The 23,777-nt window shown below is 44.9% G+C and overlaps 1 protein-coding gene across 25 annotated transcripts in view; it reads right to left on the bottom strand.

Annotated features, from left to right (window-relative positions):
* The window catches only part of FBRSL1 (fibrosin like 1), a 770,646-nt gene extending 752,330 nt beyond the window's left edge, over window positions 1–18,316 (bottom strand). For 11 of the 25 annotated variants that reach the window (XM_038373064.2, XM_043497655.1, XM_038373057.2 and 8 more), the window contains exon 1: window positions 17,487–18,313. In XM_038373064.2, the coding sequence (XP_038228992.1) occupies window positions 17,487–17,780 (294 nt within the window). In that variant the 5' untranslated portion in view covers window positions 17,781–18,313. Of the gene's footprint in view, window positions 1–17,486 lie in introns of all 25 variants that reach the window. The other 14 variants (XM_043497661.1, XM_038373066.2, XM_043497663.1 and 11 more) reach the window with 4 other exon arrangements.
* Window positions 18,317–23,777: the final 5,461 nt, after the last annotated feature.

Consider the following 23,777-nt stretch of genomic DNA (forward strand, 5'->3'; position numbering starts at 1 on the left):
GCCAGTCTTTCCCACTTCTTACTCCAATCTATAATGAAAACACAGAAAACTGACTACTTTCTGAACATTCTTTAATTTTTAAAAAAAAGTCAACAAATTAACATACATGCACCACTTTGTGGATCCGTTCAATTTGCTTCATTACTATTTTTGATACTTACAATGAACTTTCCATAAGGGTTATAAATATAAGTCCACTCTACTGAACTATAAAAACTCATGATTAAATTCCATCAGTGGCCAGAGGTTTTTAATAACTGAAAGAAAAAGTGCGTGCATTGAGATCAATTGTTATATAATCCACGTGAGACAAGAGGAGAAAAGCCTTTAACATCATAAAAGAGAAGTGACAACGAGGTTAGGGCCTAAATATTAAGTCTTTATTTATAGGAAAACGTTGGCATGATCACCAATTCACAGAGGTTTATTTGTTGGGATTTAAACATTGCTAGGGCCTGAGAATTAGGAAGTGAAATGCCCATAATCTGAAGTGGAACTGAGTAGCATTTCAATGTTCAGGCTGAACAAAATGGAAAAAGGTACAAAGACTAAATGGCTTAACATACAGATATTTAAAGTTCACTCAGCTTTGAAGCCTGACAGTGTGTTTTATTAAAAAGGACTACAGTTAAAAAAAAAAAAAAAAAAACAAACAAAAAACCAACCAACCAACCAACCAACCAAAAAAAACAGTATACTGGGACAAACATTTCACCCTTTAATGCAGCTGTAGCCCAAATTCTTACCTTCCTGGAAACTTTTCAACCACGGGGGGGGGGGCGGGGGGGAAGCACTCTTTATATTTGCATTTTGGGGTATTTGAGAAGTGTGATAATTATGTGGAATTAATTTGTTGGTCAGGAAAATATCGTGCTAATTTCTACTCATTTTGTCATCTTGGGAACACATTACAGTACTCAACTTTAATCTATCAGCGTGGGGTTTACTTTTATAAAGGGCTTGATCACCACGAAGAGAAAGACACAACACAACAAAAAAAGACAAGAAAAAACAAGTATGTTACTATTTCCGGGACCATAAAGACGGTGCTACGGCAAGCTGTCATCCTCTGAAGACACATCAATCTGTTTGTCTAATGCTGGGGGGGAAATGCACTCATGTGACACTCTGCTTGTTGCCAGTGCAGTGAGGCCAAGGGTACAGAAAGATTAACCCTTTCCTACCCAGAAATACCAGACACATCCAAGTATTTTCCAGTAGAATGCCAAAAATGGCCATCATCCTTTAAAATATACATATTCTGTTCACCTCTTTATTCTTATCTGCATGCTCTCTCATGCTTCATTTTCTGCCTCAGTCCTAGAACTGCTATGCCTGAACATGATGCAGAGATAAACCGAAGCAATCAGATTTTGCTTGTGCTCTGAACCTAAGAAATTTAATACTATGAAATGACCCTCTTGTGAGTGTATTTGCTTCAGATATTTGTATATACATACATGATTTGGATTTTTACCTAAGAGATATAGGAAAACAATGTGTTCCCCCTCTCTCCTATATATTGTTTCTGGAACAGGCATCTAATTTCTTCTGAATATTTTCTCCTATTCAGTCGAGTTCCATTTTGCCAACACACTTTTCCCCCTAATTAATCTGCATGATAATAAGTGGTCATAAGGCTGAAAGGTTTAGTAGAGTCAAGAGAAACCCACAGAAGTCGAGATGCTGTATCCAGTACTACAGAACCCTCCATCCAATGAGCTGCACAAACACCTATTAACCTCAGAAAACAACCCTGAGAGGCCGAAATTATCACCACCACATTACAAATGAGAGAGAGTTAAATGACTCCCTCTCTTCTACCCACCAAGGGCAAAGACGACATCAGTGGCAGAGTCTCCTGACTCCTAGCTCCAGTTCTTCCTGCTTCTGGCCAGACAGGAAATATTGCAAAAAAACAACAAAACAAACAAGCCAGCCACATAGTATTTATGCTTAAAGTTCCAGCTGAATATTTCCTGGACTTCTTGACGTCTTGGCTTCAGTTTGGTTCAAGTCTTGGACATACATTGGGCTCGTTTATTTTTACTGTATTCATATTGGTTTATTTCTAATGATCATTAAACAAATCGTTACTCCTTTATCCTCCAGCTGGTTCTACCTGCAAACTTACAACTAGCTTTATAACACTGTAGTAAGTGATAACAGTAAAACCTGCTGGTTGGTACATATGTGTAATAAGGAAAGAAAACAGCACTCTCTACAGATTCAACTGAATCTCAACAAGAATTCAACAAGATTCAACAAGAATCTCAATAATCCAGTTGTAGGTGGCTAGTTACATTATAGTTAAGAAAACACAAATGCCTACTCCAGCACTGCAAAGGGTTTCGAGCAATCCTTCTCCTGTCCTTTTTATCTGATTTTTTTTAAATCCCAAAGAGAATACAAAGAAATATTCAAATGTTGTCCTGAAGAGCGTAAGAGCCGTATCTTTGGGTGTGTTTATGCAGTGCCTGGTGCAATGGAGCATTGGTCCCGATTGTGGACCTTGAGTATCTCAGTAATGTTAAACATGTCATCACAGTTGTATCTAGCAGACCTCCACATGGAAATATAGCATCTGTAACTTAGTCTGACAGTCTATAAGTGATGCACACAATTTCTAAACCTAAAGGCCCCATAACCATTTCCTCTTCCCCTCAAAATAAAATTCAGGGCCCCGTATTTGTCAAATGCTTATTAACTACTCAAAATTCCACACTTTCCCTTTCTAAATTTTTCAGCTGTTGATCTGAGGGCTCTTGCTGCCCTTATCAGCTTTTATTTTAGCAGCTGCACAGTGGCTTGAGTGATACATGTTGACCAGGACATAATGACAATCAGCCGAGAGAATAAATGTCTTAAAGGGGAGTCCAGGGCTTCCTCACCTGGAAATCAGGGAATAAGTGCCTGTTTATGAGGTAGGTTTCAGAATATATGATGCTATCTAGCACATTCAGAGGAAAAAACCAAGAGACTTCTCTTCCAAATTATAGTAGCACATCTTTAAGATTATGCAGGTCAACCCCAGCAGGGATTGTGCAAGAAATGGGATGGAGTTTCTGAAAGAAAAATTCCATACTTTCCCACCCCCACAAATTTTGGAGCACAGAGTGAGTACTGAGGGGGTCCTCTGGGAATTCCCCACAAGACTCCCTGAAGACTGGACCCCTGTATGCATGTGCTGGTCCTACATCTTCATCTAAAAACTGGACTACTGATCCAATGTAAAAATCTCTAAGCAAGTCTTACCATTAGAACTTTTGTTATCGGCCCTAACTTCCTCATTTGGAATTAGCAGGACCCTACCTCCTGCATAGCTAATACAGCCACCATAAGAACAAGTAGTTTGTAATAAGATGAGACTTGCCCCAAAGCTTAATGAGAAATAAATGGCTAGAAACAGACGCACAAAGATAACATTGAGTCCACATTTTAGGAGGAGTAAGCAAACGTGCTAGGTAATCTCACAAATTTAGTACTTCTAAGTTAGTACTTAGCACTGAAGGAGGATGAAGCGCAGAACCCAAAAACATCTCATATGGAAATAGTTCGTGTAAGTGGTGGTTTATTTAAAAACACTGAGTTCAGAAATAACCCTTTGGCATCCTATTAAACAGTAACATGTTTAGTATTTTATTTGAAGACAATTTGTGGGTGAGCAGTACTGTATACACAGCAACCCACTCCCTACTGCTTATATTGCAGCATAAACTCTAGAGATGGCATTTACCTCCCAAAAGCCACAGCCCCAAGCTGCAAAAGGAACTTTGCTTGATGTTAGGAAGCAAGGCTTTGGAAAGCCTGTTCACCTAACAGCTGCTGTGTAGCTCATCCCTTCTTTGCAGGAAGCCCGCAGGAGAGGATACTTTATTTCGCTGAATGCATCCGATGAAGTGAGCTGTAGCTCACGAAAGCTTACGCTCAAATAAATTTGTTAGTCTCTAAGGTGCCACAAGTACTCCTTTTCTTTTTCCTTTACTAGCATCAATCTTCCTGGAATCAGTGCTAAGGTTTCCTCACGTAAACATGTTATTGCATCAGCAAGTCTCAAATTGTTACATCTTAAGGGGTACTAAGACGCTCAGAATGGAAGAACTGATAGAAAACAATCTCTATCGAGATGGAGACTTGCAAAAGCAACCACGCTTAAGCACTTAAGAAGTTTTACTGTCTAGTACTGTATTTGGCAGACCTGTCCCAACATTTCCCCTCCCGCACACATACCACACCAGGGGGCTGCAGCCTGCAGGGAAAACATTAATAGAACTTGGACAAGTTTGTTTGATGTAATCAACAACATTCCCATGTGTGCCTTATAATGAATCTGCAGACATGTGTAGAGTTTGATGGATGAGCTGATAGCAAGCAAGTTATGGAATCCATCTGTCTGGAAAGCCATTGTTATTTTCAGCTAAAATCACATTAGTAATATTAAATCACAACTTGCTATTTAGCTTTCAACCAGAATGTCAGAATAAATGGTATGCCTTTTTCCTGGAGAGGAGTCTGCAAAAGGTGTTTGTTGCTTTTAATGTTCACTGGTGTAAACAACAGCATGTATTGAATGTAATTAAAGGTGTTTTGGGTTTGTTTTTGTTTTTTTTTTAATGTTCTGGGTTCTTGGTAACTTTGAAAAAAACAGAAGGGGACTGTCTATCTTGCTCCATAGTGCATTGGTCTCCCTTGAGATTTGAACTACATGAGAGAGCTATCCAATGAACACAGGAGTGACTTCTGCTATGAGAAGCAAGACTGTGGATCAGGAGTACTGTGGGGGGAAAGCAGAGACCCACAAAAATTTCAGTACCCCATCTTGGATGGATTGAATAGCCTGTTTCCTTGGCTCTAGGAGGAGAGGTACCAGGTGGCCAAGGGAGAGCCATCACTTGCACACTTCAGTCCATCTTTTGGGAAAATACATACATTTTATAAGTGCAGTACATTCTATAGAATTTGTCCACTGTATCATCAAGAGATTGACTTTCAGCATTTGCTATAGTCCATGTGAGAGGGGTGTAACAGTGACCTAGAGAAAAAAGCCTTTGGGGGATCAAGATTTTTGTGTGTGTAGCTTACACAGGAGGATTCAACCTTTGCTTGCAGCTTTTTCCAGAGCCTTATGAATTCAGACGAAGTAACATCGAAGTTCAAGATACTAGAATGATGAGCAAGAGGTCCGAAACAATAGACATATATGCTCAGTGACATGGCACTCCCTCCACTAAATGAGAAACATTTATCTGGAGCTGCAGAGCTATTCCAGTGTGCTAGGCACTGTTCACACACATACCACAACATATCCCCTGAGCTGAGAAGTATTCCCTCACATTCTCCAGTATAAGGGAATGATGAATATTGCTGAAAAGCCACTCAAGTCAATGAAGCTATTCGCCAAATCACACGAGCTGAGAATCTGTCCTCCCCGTGTGGTAGCCAAGGATTATTATACAGAGTTTATATGTGGGTAAAGTGAAGCACAGATGTTAAATGACTTGCTCAAAGCTCAGACAGGAAATTAGTGGCAGAGTCAGAAAAACAACCCAGATATCTAGATTTCCGGTCTCCCTGCTAACCACTAGACCACAACACTACTGTTATAGTGCAATATTACAATAAATGAATATTTTGTACTGTAGTTCATCATTTAGAACATATTCTCAGCTTGGTAGTGAAAACAATTCATTTAAGTTTTTAAAACACATTTCAATTACAACTTAAAATAAACCTGAAAGATAGTGTTGTAACATCCACCTATAACACAAGCAATTCCCTCCTTCCCGCCCTCTCCAAATTCATTAAGCCCTCTTGATAAGAGCAATTATTGGGCTTTTAGACACTGTGAAAAAGCAACTGGAAAAGATGGTGACAAATTTTGTCCCTCTCTTTATGCATGTGGGTTTTTTTATTTTTTTAGTTTTGCCATGGGGTCTTTTATGTCTCTTTCAATAATCATATAATTATATGATTCCTAAAGTACATGCTGGCAACACTTCAGGGGATTTTAGTCATTACAGGTTACAAGACTCTTCTTTCACATCTAATATGCATGAGGATTTATTTCCACTTCATTCACAGAAGGTTTTGGATAGCCCCCCAAAATTAAAGACTCTGGGGACAGTTTGGTGGGGGACAAGGGGTTGAACCCCTTTCATTGATACACTGAATTGCATAGAAAACCAACCATAGTGAAACTAAATTGGAATGAAGCTGCTTTTTTTTTAATTAATTGGCCCATCATTTTTCTGAGGCTTCACATCCAACTTTTTTCACATTCTTTATTTAATTTTACAATCTGAAAGAAATGTCAAGCATCCATCAAAAACTAAGGATGCTGCAATTATATTTCTCCCAATGGCTGCAAGTTATTAACAAGCTGTCAAAACACCATAATTATTTTATTTCAGGTTTGACTGATTCTATAAACACCTCTTCACTCCATACCATCTTTAGTGTCTCTCTCCCCCTGTGCATGAGGTCTGGATAGATTATATAAAAGAAGCTGCACACCCAGCAAAACATTCACACAAAAAATGCATTCGTGATTCCAAGTCAAAGATATTTATTAGCCAAAACTTAGCAGCAGTCAAAGGATAAAACAGCCACTCTACAAAAAATGCTTTAGCTTTGTAGTAAATGGCGTATAACAAAAACACGGCTTCTTAACCCGCAATTTTAACAGAAGGGAGTAACCAAACTGCAGCCCTTCTGTAGGTCATGAGGCAATTACTGCAATCTAAATTATCCAAATATTCCCCCCTGCATGGGCCACCCACCTCCTATCAAGCTAAGTATTTCCTCATTACACAAGGGTTACTAGATCGTGGATACGCTTGGGGGAAAAACTGCCCTGATATTAAATAAAAATAAATGAACAGTAGTCTTCTTGTTTGTCATCTACGAAGAAAGTTTAGTCAGGGGGACAAGAGTTCTATGATAACCAGTCACTAACACTAAATTTCATACTCAGCAGACTCCAGGGTGCACCTGAACATACCAAAGAGATTTCCTGCACACATCTCATTCAAAATTCGGACAGAAAAAGCCATCTCCCTATAGCCCCTTTGCAAAGCATGTCCAGGACATAACAGAACAAAATGAAGTACAGGCCTGTTGACAGTGACCCCACAGTCCCCTAAAATAGAATGTTTAACTTCAAATTGCTATCTTTTATGTAGCGAGTTGCCGGTGTAACTGTACATAGCTCGTAAAAGATTTTAAAGCTTTTAATTGAACACAAAGAGACAGACAGGAATGGTGCCATCAGCCCATGTTTTTGCAGCCAATATCTCTGGGAATCATTTTGATCCCTCCAATCCCATTATCCATGTCGAGCACTGACCTTGCAGATGAAACTTTTGTTCAAGTTAGTCTTTCTGGCTTGGAGCAAAATGGAACTACAAATGAAACAGGCTACGTCTACCTAGAATGACACAGGAGAGCTGTACACATACCTGCTTTAGTAACTATAGGGTCGTTGGGGTGCCTAAAGTTTTGCTTCCGTGGCAGTTCATTTGAAATAATTAATGAACATGTGAGGTGACTTATGCCAGCCTCTACTGTTCCCAGCCTACTCCCACTCCTCTTCCTTTCTTCTCCTACGGTACCCAAAAGATTTGGTTGTTTTTCCCACTGTTATTTTACTTCCCTGCATACCACTGCAGTTCCTTCCCTGCATTACTGTATGACCCCTGCCCCTAGCAATGCTCTGCAGAGTCCATGACAGTCAGCCTCTCTGAGTTCTTGAAATCTTCTGCCTTCCCCTACCCACACCCTTCCCCATACTCTCCACAGAGCTTGAAATATCTCCCTACCCTCCCACCTATTGCCCTGGCCAGACTCAGCTTTGCTTGCACTGATGGGACCCCTAATTCACTACCGGTACAACAATACTGGAAGTTGTAGCACAGAGAGATCCCAGATCTTTTTACCCATCTGTCAGCTAGCCCTGTTCAGAACAGGGTAAAGATCCTTGGGTCTCTATACACACCAGCTTTCACCATGCAAGCACAAATAGAGTTGAACTGGTGACGCATGACAGGTGCCACTGTTGCCCACGCAGATAGCCTTGAAAGTTAAGTCACCCAGGACCGACTCTCATTTTAACATAAGCTGAATTTTTTTTCCCTCTTAAAAGCGTTTTGGATTAATAGCATGAAGACTGATTCTCCTTTCAGCATTCGAATGGTATTACCAACAGCTCATTTGTTCTAGGAAAGAAACAACTTTTTAAAGAGATGGAACGTACCCAATAAAGCAGAACTCAGACGCCTCACTGTGTGTAAGTAGCACTGCTGAAACAGTCAACACCCCTCTGTACTACAGCAAAGCCAATCCAAGAAACAGTTAAATAGCAACAGCCACTTCACCTTCATAAAACTCTTTCATATCTTTACTGTGATTAACTAGAGGCTTTGAAGTGCAATGCATTGAAAACTGTTCTCACTTAGAGCAAGATGTTCACGTACAATAGATACCAGGATACAAGGCTTCCCTATTGTATTTCCAAGCTTTATTTAAAAAAAGTCACTGAGCTTGATTTAAGAGCTCATCCCATGTTTCAGTTTTGCTGATACACAACTTGCTCTGAGCAATGCACAAATATTGACTGCCACACTAAGGATACCCGAACAAAGTTCCCCCTCTCCTAAATCACCGTGACGAAGAATGATTTTTAGAAAAAGCTGAACAATCTTTCTACAGCAATCTTTATCCAAAGGATTCACTTTAGAATCTACATGCATGCAACAACCACCACCAAGTTCCACACACCCTACAATGGAGTAGAAAGTAGAAATTTTGGTCAAAAACAGCAAGATAAATCCCTAAATTTAAATTCACTGGAATAAGCTATAAACAACTTCATAACAATACAATTGTGTCTACTACAGGACTGTATCACTTTAACTATATCAGTTTCTAAATTTATATACTTAGCATGGTACAAAACATCTGTGTCAACCAACTCTTACACAGAGCAAGCCGGAATTCAATTTAAGAAAATTTCAGGCTGAGAGGGCTAATGTTGCTCTAAATACCCTCAGAATTTTACATTACCCTTTTCCTGAACACATCATTATGAGATAGAGTCTCTCTTATTTCTTTGAGATAGCCAAGATAAATGGTAAAACTGGTCTTTCATTAGCATACAGGGAGCAACAATAGAGATTTTACTGGTCACTTCATTACAAGTCAAAGGCATATTAACTGGAACTAGTAAAGATCTAATTTTTTTTAAATGGGATGCTGTCAGGCATTTTTTAAAAATATATTTTATAAAACATCCTTTCCTGAGCTACACACACATCACCTTAGACTATTATATGCTAAATAATCTAAAAATCACAGTTACGTTTCACTATTTATATGGTTTAAATTTGATTTTTCCTGTGTTTGGAGGAGTTTTCGTTTGTTTGGTAAACTGATTTTTGTTTAAAGTCCATTCCAGGCAATGTTACGTATGTTCTTTCGCACCAGGTAGAATACTGAAGTATTCTTGTTGTGAACTCCGCAAGAGAACATTTGTAACTTTCTAAGGGAATTTTTTTTGAAAAAGAAAATATGTATTGAAACTTTTCCATTCGTCTTAAGTTTTGTGAAAGGGACTGTCACGTTGAATTTGGACCATACACACAGCAAAGTGCAGAACTCAGTGTATCTGCCTCACGAGGATAAAATTGACTCCGAGGCACTTCATACCTTCTGTTTCAAAGAATATGAAAAATTTCAAAACCTGATGCTCAGCTCAATAAGCCATCTCTTTCTCTGATGAATCTACAAATACAGTAAGTAGCACATACCCAGGTAATACCATAAAACTCACATGATCCATATATGCACCACTGCTTTCATGGAGCAGTCACACCCAATTACAATACACAATCACTCCTGTTGAAGGACACACTCATATGCAACAGTATGTCCATTGATTTCACTGTGCATAGCCAGGTCCACTGATGAGGTACAGAGTCCCAATAGGGACTGCAGAGCTTGATTCTTACTCATTTCTAGCTCCAAATCATAAATTAGGTTTGTACAGAGTCTAAGGGCTTGCCTATGCTGCTCCGCTGTAGTGCTTAGTGAAGATGCTACTTATGCCAACAGGAGAGCTTCTCCTGTAGGCATAGTTACTCCACCTCCCTGAGAGGCAGTAACTACTTCGATGGGAGAAGCTTTGTCTACACTGGGAGTTCAGCTGGTATAACTGTGTCGCTTCAGGGTGTGGATTTTTCACACTCATCAGGGATATAGTTATACCAAAAATAAGGTCATAGTGTAGACCAGGGCTACATTTGCCTCTCCCCTCCCCCCAATGGGACAATTCAGAATGCATAAAGTTAAGTGCATGCTAAGTCCTTCCAGAATTGGAGCCCTACATTTTTATTTAATTTATTTATTTTTTGAGATCCAGTATTAACTAGACACCCATTTTTTTACAAAATGAAAGTGCACAAAAAGACAAAATGCTTCCAGAGAGGAAGTTATAAATAATGCTACCATAATAGACTGACTGTACCCATATTTCAGTTCAGAAGTTTCAACGGGGCGGAAAAAAAAAAACAACAAGCAAACAAATCTGCATTTCAGCCTGCAAATTCAGCCCAATTTCTGATGGGCACCTTAAATCAGCCTATCAAGAAATAATTATAATAAAATCTATGCTCTCTTTTGATTACTTTATGATGTCTAAAAATTACTTGAAAGCATTTTGCTTTCAAAGGGATTTTTTTTCTCTTGCTTGCTTTTTTAACTTCTTTGTGGGTTGGGGCAGACATTTATTGAGACCACTCATCCCTTAATGGAAAAGGCAGAAATGCTAAATCTTTAATAAAGTCATCTCTTCTCCAAAGAATGGTCTACTTAGTTGAGTTAAACAGCTGCTTATAACCCCTCTCCCCAAACTGCAGTAAGTTTGTTTAAAAATGTGGTCCCCTCTCTGCTGCTCATGCTCATTTTACTAGCTCTACAGTCACCTCAGAGTTTTCCCAAGTGGACATGACCTAATGTAAAAAATAAGCAAAAGAAAATATCTTTGGTCTCCTTTTACATCATAAAGGTGCAAGAAGGCACAAACTCATTATTCCACCTTTACAGATCATCTTAAAAAGAATTTTACATCATAAAGGTGCAAGAAGGCACAAACTCATTATTCCACCTTTACAGGTCATCTTAAAAAGAAAAGGAGTACTTGTGGCACCTTAGAGACTAACAAATTTATTTGAGCATAAGCTTTTGTGAGCTACAGCTCAAACAGGTCATCTTTAGTTGATTTATATATTGCTCTAAGGACTGTCACAATGGGCTTGCACAGATCAAAATAAAAAAAAAAGTTGTCAGTATCTGTTACGTTTTAAAAAAATCCAAAGCTAATCTGACTAATAGTATCAGACAGTGAAATCTTATCTGTGCCACCAACACACAATTCCCCTGAGCGACATTTACTTTAGCTTGCAATGGTATAAATAGTTTTCATCAAAGAACTTTAAGCACAGAATGGGGTTCCTATGGAGCTGGGTGTTCAGAACTTCAGTTTTTCCAATTTGAAAATAGTCCAAAAGGATCAGTTATCGAAATGGCAGAAACCAAACTACCTTCTATGTTAAAATGTTATACGCAAGTTCCCAGAACTTGAGTTGGAATAGCATGCTGCATGGTAACATCCAAATGTGCCCATGTATTCCATCCCACTTTGCTTTTACAATTCCTATTCTCAGTAATGTCACCAAAGAAAGCTACGTATTACAGCAAGGCTTGACATGGGAATTCCAGAAGCAAAGTGGGAGTGCTGATTTCCATAACAATAGTCCAACTCTTCTTTCAGATCACAGCTACTTCATGGCAAGACTAGTGTCCAAGTTCTGTTGGAAAAATTAAGCATTTGGGTGAGTTTCTGAGTGAACTCGAAACTAACTACAGCCGTCCACTTTTTACATATATTAGCAATATCAGCTCATCCATTTGTTTTTTTAAATCCATGGAAGAGAAATTCTTATAATTAAAGCAGATTTTTAGTATTCAAAAGCAATTAACTGCCATAATTAACCTGCTTTTTTTAATCTTGAAAAGTACACTGCTATGAAAACAGATAATCGAAGACTAATAATAAGTCTGCAGTTAAATCAAAACTCTAAAGCATCTGAAATGGAATCTTTAAAAGTACAAGATTTTTAAGGAACATAATTCCTCAAAAAACTGACTTTATAAATTGTCATGAGGCAATTAAACACCAAGGTAAGTACTTTAAATGTTGGGAACCTGCCCTTTTAAACATGAGTGCTGCTTTATGGAAAAGACTTCATTACATCACATTTTAAAACATACGTAAGATATGATCATAAATCAAAGGTTTCACAGCTAGGTCAGTGGAACTAGCACAAAACCTTTGGAACAGGAAGTTAAACGCACTGGTTTTATCATCATTAAAAGATCAGAGCAAAGCACAGTGTACAACACACTTGTGGAAAAAGCCTTATCAAGACAGAAGCTGAAGGGAAGACCACGCAATTACAGATTCTGCTCAGAAATTTAGCATCACTACTATACTTTCCAACTTGCTAGTCCAAAGTGCAACCCACAACAAGTAACCACCTGGTATCTCTGTTAGATCCCTTCGGAAAGGAAGGTGTGAGAGAACTAACACAATGTTAACCTCTTCAGGGTAGAGACTATCTACCTCTATTGCTCCAACCCTGCAAACACTTAAGTGCGTGTAGCCTCATGACTTCAGTGGGACCACTAACTTGTGTAAATTTAAGCAAAAGTCTATGTCTTTTCAGGACTGGGAGCTATGTTTTTGCAACACCTAACACAAAGGAGCCCTGATCCCAGCTGGGAGCTACCATAATATAAATAAAAAAATCTTAAATCTTTCTTAAAGAGTTCCACAGCTCTGTAAAGTTGATAATAAAAGCCAAAGAGCACACAGATATAACATTTACAAAAGCTTTGATTGAACAACTAGTCTCAAAGATCTCATTCATTTACATTCTGATGAAGTTCCCTTTTTAGCATTGTTTTTATACTTGAAAGGAACAAGTATGATCAGAGAGAGGAGACCTTAAATACAGACTCATTCATCTGTTTTTTCTCACTGTGATTCACCAATCACCTTCCAGAATAATTAGCAACTTCATCTAAATGAAATTAATATATACCAAGAGAGAAATACTCACATATCATATCCGTTCATTTCAGGATGCTGTTCAAAATTCCCCTCTGTTTTTAAACATCCCCCCAAGGATTTTCTTCATCCTCCTTCACAGACCACCTCTCACTTTTTCTCTCCCTGCTCATACATTACTGACCTCACAATCACATCACCACTGGTGCAAGAACCTTCTTCTCTGCAGCATGGGTCATCTAAATAGCATTCCTGTCGTTTACAGTGCAGCTGTAGCCGTGTTGGTCTCAGGATATTAGAGACAAGGTGGTCAAATAGTATCTTTTATTGGACCAACTTCGGCTGGTGAAAGAGACAAGCTTTTGAGCCACAAGAATTCCAAGTGGCTCAAAAGCTTGTCTCTTTCACTTCCTGTAGCTGTCCATCTTATTCTGCCTCCTCACTGACTCTCCCTTTCAGATTAAAACATTTATCTCACTTGCTTTACCTGCTAGTTAAGTCCCTCTACCATTTCTTTTAAACTCTGAAATTCTGTTGAATTCTATTTCATAGTTTGTAAGATAAAGCTGTATTTTAACCTGGGTTTGAGTAGAGATTTGTATTGTAGGTGAAGGATATTTAAGTGCAGATGATGAGCTGGGGTAATTTCGGATTCTTATGCACAGAGAAGAACTGATGGTTTGCTACTGCTTTTTGTTTTGATCTTAGTTGGACTGATTTTTTTTTTTAACATTATCTGTTTTAAGTTCTCTCTTGAGTAAAGGATACCTACAACTTGGGAGAGGTAATCTGTTCCTAAAATGAAGCCACAAGTAGATAAACAGATGCAGAGTTGAGACAACATCATCAGGTACCAAATGCCACTGGCAACATTCTGTAGAGGTTTAATGAAAATTCAAAGTGCTACTTCTTAAAACTTAAAAAAATTAAATGAATCATCATAAAGTAACTAACTCCCTTGTAGGCAACAGCAAAATTAACTCCTGCCGGGCTCAGAGTGCTGGCATCTTCAGTTCAACATACAGGAAGAGTATATATAGCACCCTACATTTACAGGAACATAAGGGTAGTGAGAATTTTTTTGAAGTGGGGAAGGGGATTTCACATTATTTGAGATGAAAAGAAAAAGAAAACCTTACACGCTACAGACTTTTCTACCATGAGGTTCTCTCTAGCCATATAGCAATCTGATTTCCCAGGGGAATCCCACAATTTAGCGAGCCTATTTAACCTAATCACAGGTCACTGTAAAACCAAATGAAAAACAACGCAAAGCAGCAATATGAGAAAGGATCATAATGAAGAACTGCCACATACACAAACAACTGCTCCTTTTTAGGCTTTCAAATGAAAAAATTAGAAGAAGGCAACATGTGTGTGCTGAATATGAAATTTAACCTTTATTCTCTTCATTCTCCTCAAATTTTATATGATTTTTATTTAAGCAGCCATCACAGAATAATTTTTGTAAAAATTTATGCACTGTAAAAGATGCTTCTCCTCAAAACCAATGGAAGACCACCTGTTGTAGTCAAGTACACTACAGAGTATTGCTTCTTAGTATTCTAAATGACCTTACAAATTCAGTAATTTATCTGGGCATATGTTACTTTAAAGCAGTTTTGTCTTGCTAATCCCTTTTGCTTGCTGCTACATCAGAAATCTGCCAGGCATTATCTTTTGACAAAAACAGCACTGCACTTTTGTAAGAAAAATTCTCACAATGCACAGTAAATTTGTGTGTATTACTGGAATTTTTTAAATACACAGATCACTAGGGCTTTCAAAAAGTAACTCACATATGATGTCTCCCAGTGCAACACATGAAAGAAACAAGTGAATTCTGCTTACACTATTTATTCTGACGAGCCAATTAAAATCTAAAATGAAGTTCATGTACTCTCTTGCATATTGATAAAGACTGCAGAAATTGATTGCTTCTGAAATCTCACTATGGATTCCGAGGGGACTGTCCTATAAAGCATCTTTACCATAGCTCATCCCCAAAACACAAAGGTTTTCAGGGTTGTGGGGCTGTTGTTGTTTTTAATGTCACAGTTCTTCCTTTGTTTCAGAGTAGCAGCCGTGTTAGTCTGTATTCGCAAAAAGAAAAGGAGTACTTGTGGCACCTTAGAGACTAACAAATTTATTAGAGCATAAGCTTTCGTGAGCTACAGATGCTCTAATAAATTTGTTAGTCTCTAAGGTGCCACAAGTACTCCTAGTTCTTCCTTTGTGCGCGATACTATTGCCCAGTTTAACGTCTGGTTGATTTGATGGCTAATCCAGTACCACGTGCAAACCATGAAACGCTCCCCCTCCCCCCCTTTTGCCCCTGGAGGGACTGTACCATCATTTGAATTATATTTCCCGATAATGTGCTCATCATGGCAGAAAATTTCCCAAAGAAAATGAATTTTACTTTCTTCACTGACAGCTCTGAGAAACTCAGTGGTTTAATTGGACCTATCTGCTGATGTATGCTTGACAATGAGCATGCCCAGAAAAAAACAGACAGGTCTAGACCATCTGTTTTAAAGCAACACAAAGCTGGATAGTTTGCTCATTATCAACTCAGACAGATATGAGTTGGTTTAAGTGTTAAGATATTATCTCACAGCAGTTTCTGCTAAAGGCCATAAAACACCACCCATCAGTTTATCTTAAATCTTTTCTTTTTAAAACATTCCAGCATTTACACATTCAATATTGCTCAGCAGAGACTCAGCCAAATTTTCTTTTTACATGCATTAAAAGTCAGTTTCCCTGAACCAAAATTTTGCCAGCTCAGTCCCACTCAGTCTCAGATTTACAGGGCACCATGCATTAGAAACATTTATTCTCAGAACAGCTCCAGATACTGCTGCTGAGTAAATTGTCCCCTTCCAAACACCATCATCATATACCCTCCTAGTAATGACTTCCCAAGCAAAATACTCAGGGATTAGGGATAGAGAGGGGAAATTTAGGTCCAAAAGAGGTGGCAGTTTCTCTTAAGTGTAAAAGGATCATCTTTATGGTCCAAAGAAGTTGGTTCTGATCATCAGCTACTTGTTTCAACAGACTTTATAAACACACTGCTAACAAAGTGTGGGTGAGCAGAAAAATCATGGTAGCCACGGGGCCACAAACTATGGGAGAAGGAGCCTGTGTCCCAAGAGATTTGGTCTGGAAATCAGACAGGCTCTTTGGGAAACCTTCTGACAAAATAAGATCTTGATATGTGGGTGTAAACATTAAGAATGCTGTATTGGTGTAGGAGGGGGCCAGGGAAACATGTCTAGGATTTTAATCTACTGTAATCCTTGTTAAGAAAAACACTAAAATGGCAGGAAATCCAAAGTATGAATAACCAAGTACATTATCAACGTGCTGTATTAAAAAAATGTGGTCAAGTGAATGAGGACACTACTATTGCTCATATTTACTGAGAACATGATGAACTATTTTCTTTGATAAATGCCTTTTGATAGCAATTTTCTCCTACCAACTCAAATTTTCCCATCACACACCCACAAAACAAAAATCAAAAGCCACACAAAGTGCTAGTTTGTCATTGCCCCTCTGAGAATATTAAGTTTCCTGCTTAATTTAGCTCAGACAAGACAAGCAGTATTTGCTCAGCAAATATTGTTTGTGATAAGTTTGACAAGCAATATTTTTGCCAACCTATTAACAGCAGGAAAATATGTATAGTCAATAAGAGATGAAAAATTTGTTCAATTACTTCAAAATTTGGGAATTACAACCATGGGATTATTATCCATTTAAACATCTCTTTTTCCAGAAAACGTTAAACATTGGCCATTTGCTAACAGTCTCCTGAGAAAGATAAAGTAACATTTTGGCAATACAAATACAAACTTTAAAGGCCTAGAAAAAAATGGTTTTAAGTATTGACTCTACAATTCACAACGTCAGGTGACCGTCAATATACCCTGATGCACAAATATGTTGCATTCCTCCCATGAGATATTTGTCAGCCAATTAAAATCCTAAACAAACATTTAACTGGCCCTGATACTTGATATTAGTTGAAATGGAAAGTATACGATTACCCACAAATACTGGCCTACAGCAACTTATGAATAAACATACAAGTACTCAAGAAAGATACTGGTGTTCATTTGCCATCCCTTTGACCACATACATACACAGTTCCCCCTCCATTTAAATTCCTTCAGGCTGACATCAGGATTAATGCACACAGGTAATTTACAAGAAGAAAGTTAATTGGTATTTACAATGTGGAGCCTAGATTCAGCGCCTCTGTAAAGGTCCCATGCTTTTTCAGGAGGCAATACCATTGCTCTGGACCACGAAACATACGAATACAAGAGAACCCATCATACTGATCTCTTACCTCCAAGGCTTCTAAGGTATTGAAGCTGGCTATAGCAAACCCATCAATTAAATCCTCTTCTTGGGAGCTCGATTCCCGTCTCCTGCGCCTCGGAGGTCTGACATTTCTGGCGGTGGAAGCTTGGTTTGGGGGATTTGTACAGTTTTGGCTTGTGTTTTCCTTGCCGGGGCTTTGCTCCTTTTCGGATGCCGAAGAAGGACTTTGATTTCGGGGATCCCTGGCATTAGCTTCCCTTCTCCTCACGCGGTCCCTTTGGGACCTTGATCTCCGGCTTTGCCTTATTTTCCCATCCATTTCCAAAACAGAAAAAGAAAAAGGGAAGGGGGAGATTAAAAAAAAAAATCACCCCCCCTTCTTCACTCACCACTTCCCCTCCCCAACCCCCGAAGCCCTAAAAATCCTCCTTCCAGACCCTCAAGATCCAGAGAGATTATAATCCACAGAACAAGGCTGGGTGGTGGTGGTGGTGGGGGGGGGGGGGGGGAAGATATAAAAAAATTAAATCCACGGAATGACCTTGACAAAATACGCCCCCCCCTCCAAAAAATAAAAAGGATTAAAAAAGAAAATCTCAGCCCCTCGGCTTCACACCGGCAGCAGCAGACGGGATCCAGGAGAGCTCGACCCGGCTCGGGATAATCCAGCGGCGGCGGCTCCGCGCCCCCTCCCCCGGGGCAGCGACCGGCTCCGGCCCCCCGATCCGCACCGCCAGCAGCCACGGGGGGGCGGGGGGTGGCAACAATATCACTCGCTCCGCAACTTTGTTGCGATGAAGAGAGCGAGCGAGCGAGAGAAAATCCCGGCGCAGCCCCCGCCGCCGCCTGCCACCCCTCCTGCCGGGCACGGCTCCCCGCCCCCGGCACCGCTCCCCGCCTGCCCCCGCCCGGCCGCCGCCGCCGCCGCCGCCGGAGCGCGCGCCCCCCGCCCCCGCCCGGCCGCCCCCAGCGCAGCCCCTGCCCCTGGACGCCTCTCAGTCGGCGCGCCCCGGATTCCGCCCCATTCTCCCCGAGCGGGGACGCTGAGCACCGCCCGGCCGGCCGCGCATGAGCATGAGCCAGCTGCGCGTCACTCCCCGGCGCAGGCCCCGCCTCTCCCCGCCAGCGCCCCCCGGCCCGGCCCGGCCCGGCCCGGCAGCTTCCACCGCCCGGCCCGGAACCGCGGGGACCGCCCCGCCCCCGCAGCCCAGAACCCCTGGGACCGCCCCGCCCCCGCAGCCCAGAACCCCGGGAGCTTCCACCCCCGCAGCCCAGAACCCCTGGGACCGCCCCGCCCCCGCAGCCCAGAACCCCGGGGAGCTTCCACCCCCCAGCCCAGAACCCCTGGAGCTTCCACCCCCCAGCCCAGAACCCCGGGCGCGCCGCGCTCCTCCAGCCCAGAACCCCTGGGACCGCCCCGCCCCCCCAGCCCAGAACCCCGGGAGCTTCCACCCCCCAGCCCAGAACCCCTGGGACTGCCCCACCCCCGCAGCCCAGAACCCCGGGCACGCCCCGCCCCCCGCAGCCCAGAACCCCGGGCGCGCTGCGCTGCTCCAGCCCAGAACCCCTGGGACCGCCCCGCCTCCCCAGCCCAGAACCCCGGGGAGCTTGCACCCCCCCAGCCCAGAACCCCGGGAGCGCCCCACCCCCCCAGTCCAGACCCCCTGGGAGAGCCCCGCCCCCTGCAAACCCAGAACCCCGGGGAGCTTCCACCCGCCAGCCCAGAACCCTGGGAGCGCCCCGCCCCCGCAGCCCAGAACCCCGGGCGTGCCCTGCTCCTGCAGCCTAGAACCCCTGGGACCGCCCCGCCTCCACAGCCCAGTACCCCGGGGAGCTTCCACGCCCCAGCCCAGAACCCCGGGAGCGCTCCACCCGCCCAGTCCAGGCCCCCTGGGAGCGCCCCGCCCCCCGCAGCCCAGAAACCCCGGGAGCGCCCCGCCCCCCGCAGCCCAGAACCCTAGGAGCCTCCACCCCCCAGCCCATTACCCCGGGAGCGCCCCGCCCCCCCAGTCCAGAACCCTGGGGAAATTCCACCACCCAGCCCAGAACCCCGGGAGCGCCCCTCCCCCCCAGTCCAGAACCCAGGGCGTGCCCCGCTCCTCCAGCCCAGAACCCCGTGAGCACCCCGCCCCCCGCAGCCCAGCACCCCGGGAGCTTCCACCTCCGAGCCCAGAACCCCGGGAGCTTCCACCCCCGCAGCCCAGAACCCCTGGGACCGCCCCGCCCCCCCAGCCCAGAACCCCGGGAGCTTCCACCCCCCAGCCCAGAACCCCTGGGACTGCCCCACCCCCGCAGCCCAGAACCCCGGGCACGCCCCGCCCCCCGCAGCCCAGAACCCCGGGCGCGCTGCGCTGCTCCAGCCCAGAACCCCTGGGACCGCCCCGCCTCCCCAGCCCAGAACCCCGGGGAGCTTGCACCCCCCCAGCCCAGAACCCCGGGAGCGCCCCACCCCCCCAGTCCAGACCCCCTGGGAGAGCCCCGCCCCCTGCAAACCCAGAACCCCGGGGAGCTTCCACCCGCCAGCCCAGAACCCTGGGAGCGCCCCGCCCCCGCAGCCCAGAACCCCGGGCGTGCCCTGCTCCTGCAGCCTAGAACCCCTGGGACCGCCCCGCCTCCACAGCCCAGTACCCCGGGGAGCTTCCACGCCCCAGCCCAGAACCCCGGGAGCGCTCCACCCGCCCAGTCCAGGCCCCCTGGGAGCGCCCCGCCCCCCGCAGCCCAGAACCCCGGGAGCGCCCCGCCCCCCGCAGCCCAGAACCCTAGGAGCCTCCACCCCCCAGCCCATTACCCCGGGAGCGCCCCGCCCCCCCAGTCCAGAACCCTGGGGAAATTCCACCACCCAGCCCAGAACCCCGGGAGCGCCCCTCCCCCCCAGTCCAGAACCCAGGGCGTGCCCCGCTCCTCCAGCCCAGAACCCCGTGAGCACCCCGCCCCCCGCAGCCCAGCACCCCGGGAGCTTCCACCGGCACCAAACCCAGAAGCCTGGGAGCGCCCCGCCCCAGGCAGCCCAGAAGCCAGGGAGCTTCCACCGGCGCCCAGCCCAGAACCCCGGGGAGCGCCCCGCAGCCCAGAACCCCGGGAGCTTCCACCGGCGCCAAACCCAGAACCCCGCGGAGCGCTCTGCCCCCCGCAGCCCAGAACCCCGGGAGCTTCCACCGGCGCCCAGCCCAGAATCCTGGGAGCGCCCCGCCCCCCGCAGCCCAGAACCCCGGGACCTTCCACCCCCCAGTCCAGACCCCCTGGGATCGCCCCTCCCCCCCAGTCCAGACCCCCTGGGAGCGCCCCACCCCCCGCAGCCCAGAACCCCAGGAGCGCCCCGTCCCCTGCAGCCCAGAACCCCGGGAGCTTCCACCGGCGCCAAACCCAGAACCCTGCAGAGCGCCCCGCCCCCCGCAGCCCAGAGCCCCGGGAGCTTCCACCACCGCCCAGCCCAGAACCCCGGGAGCGCCCCGCCCCCCGCAGCCCAGATCCCCGGGAGCGCCCCGCAGCCCAGAACCCCGGGAGCTTCCACCGCCGCCCAGCCCAGAACCCTGGGCGTGCCCCGCTCCTCCAGCCCAGAACCCCTGGGATGGGACCGCCCCGCCTCCACAGCCCAGAACCCCGGGGAGCTTCCACCCCCCAGCCAATTACCCCGGGAGCGCCCCACCCCCACAGTCCAGACCCCCTGGGAGCCCCCCGCCTCCGCAGCCCAGAACCCCGGGGAGCTTCCACCACTGCCCAACCCAGAACCCCGGTAGCGCCCCACCCCCCGCACCTCAGTACCCCAGAAAGCTTCCTCAGGCACCCGGCCTAGAACCCCAGGAGCGCCCCGTCCCCCGCATCCCAGAACCCCGGGAGCTTCCACCGGCGCCCAGCCCAGAACCCCGGGAGCGCCCCACCCCACGCAGCCCAGGACGCCAGGGACACCCCTAGGAGCGCCCCCAGGCCAGAACCCTGGGGACCGCTCCGCCCCCAGCCCAGAACCCTGGGGAGCTTTCACCCCCCCAGCCCATAACCCTGGGAGCACCTCGCCCCCCTAGCCCATAACCTGGGACCACCCCCCCGCCCAGCTCAGAAGCCTGGGGAGCTTCCCACTCCCCCAGCCCAAAACCCCGGGGAGCTTCCACTCCCACCCCCTCAGTCAGAATCAGGAGACTTCCTCCTGCCACCCCCACCCCAGCATATAACCTGGGAACTCCCCAACCCTGAGAGCTTCCCCCCCCCAGCACAGAACCCAGGGACCTTCCCTGCCTTGCCCACAAACCCCTAGGATCTTCCCCAGCCCAGAACCCTGGGAGCTTCCACCCATCACCCCTCATCCCAAATCCTTGGGAGCTTGCTCCATACCCAGCTTTCTCCAGCCTAGCACCACAGGAGTTTTCCCCTCAAACCTGTATTTCTCAGCCTAGAACCCACCAGCTCCCGTTGCTCCTCTAGACCAGAACAGCAGAAGTTTCTCCCCAGCTCATTCCTCCTCCCCCAACCTCATTCCTGCACCCTGTCTGTCCTCTGCTCCCCTTCTTCAGGATGCCTCTATGTACTCCTTACAGTCTCCCCCCTCCCACTGTTCCCCACTTGTACTGTTCTTTGTTCCCTCCACGCGGTTCCTTCTGTCCCCCCGTGCCCCTCACACTCTGCTCCACCTGTGGTCCTGTGCTCCACCTCTTCACCTCTCACCCCAACTCCCACATATTGCTGTTCTGTTAACCCCCCTAGCCCCTGCCCCATTGCTTGGCTGTTGTCTATAACCATGGCCCCTCTCCTTATGTGCTGACCCATATGCCCCCTTTCCTCCACCATGCAACCTCTTTGGCTGCCTTGGCTCTGCCACACATACAACTTTACCGCTGCTACCTCCAACTTCCACCCGAGGCAACCCCTAGTCCAATTCCTAGGAGTAGTGGAATGAAATTATGAAAGGGAGACGAGAAGAGGAGTATCAGGAAAGACTTCCTATCAGACATGGGAAACCCCTCTGAGGAAGGTCCCATGCTAGCTGGGCAAACCGTCAGGGAACCTGTGGAGTAATTCCCCAGAGGAAGTGATGGGAGCCAAGAAACCTTCCCATCCCACATCCTGGTCCCTTGCACTCATTGTGCACAAGATCTAAGGAAGTCAAACATGAACAGGGGTGTTAGTTTCCCCAAAGGGGTGTCTCCTCTTCACACTAATGAGAAGAATGAAGCTGGCACCTTGATGTGGGACACCCCCTTGCAAGAGGCTGTGATTGGGGCTCATATTTCTCCCAGCTTTCCTTGAAGTCCTCATACTCCATCCTGCCCTAAGCACAGTAATGAAACAAGCTAGAGGCAGTGTGCCAATTCTCAGAAGTAGCCAATATTGGTCATTCCTTTTTTCCCTCTCCCCAACTCCTCCCCCTGCACAAGGCTATTAACATATAGCCACAACCTTGCCATTTAAACAACAAATACTATATAACATGACTTCAAAGTCATCTTTTAAAAAAAAAGTAGAAATGTCAAATAAAAGTAATTTTAAATAATAGGCAGAAGTTCTGTATTTAGTATTACATTACTTAATGCAAATATACATTTGTGCATTGTACACTTCTATCATGCTTGTATTGGTGTCATCTGTGCCCTAATAAAAATCTTATAATAATTTATGTGCCAATTAAGCAAGGAAGATAGCTAAATCTAACAACTTCCTTTGGTAATTACAGGCTGCTTTGGCTTTGCTAGACTGTACAGTTCAGAAAGACTATTTCTCCCTCTTCTGTATCTTTAAAAGACTAAATCTGTAAAATTAGAGATCCTTGGCATTTTAAGGAGTAAATTGAGGCCTGCAGAGCGGTCATAAATAATGTCCAAATGCATCCGATGAAGTGAGCTGTAGCTCACGAAAGCTTGTGCTCAAGTGAATTTGTTAGTCTCTAAGGTGCCACAAGTTCTCCTTTTCTTTTTTCATAAATAAAGGATCTCAATTTGAATGTAGCTAGTTAAGTACAGTAATGGATGAAGTTTAATAACTGTATTTGTTTTACAAACACTTAGTTTCCAGACCAGACCCTTTAATTGGAATCAAATAAGCTATTTTTACATATGCAATTCTGTGCCTGGCCCCTGGTTTAAAAAGCAATTTATATCTTGCACTTGAAGAAGAGCATTGTCATAAAGAGATATAAGTAACAGGTGAATGTAACAGTTTGTCTTAATGGTGGTGATTACAATCATTCTGGTTTTTTTAGAGCTCCAATCATTTATATGCATTTCTAATTTCTTTCTGTTCACTTTTGCTGATGAGCAAGGATGGTGGAAATTGCCTGCGCAGTTCCTTACATTAATACTTGTGACCATAGTCATCAAGATCCTCATCC

The sequence above is a fragment of the Dermochelys coriacea genome, chromosome 15, assembly GCF_009764565.3.
Source record: "Dermochelys coriacea isolate rDerCor1 chromosome 15, rDerCor1.pri.v4, whole genome shotgun sequence".
NCBI lineage: Eukaryota > Metazoa > Chordata > Testudines > Dermochelyidae > Dermochelys > Dermochelys coriacea.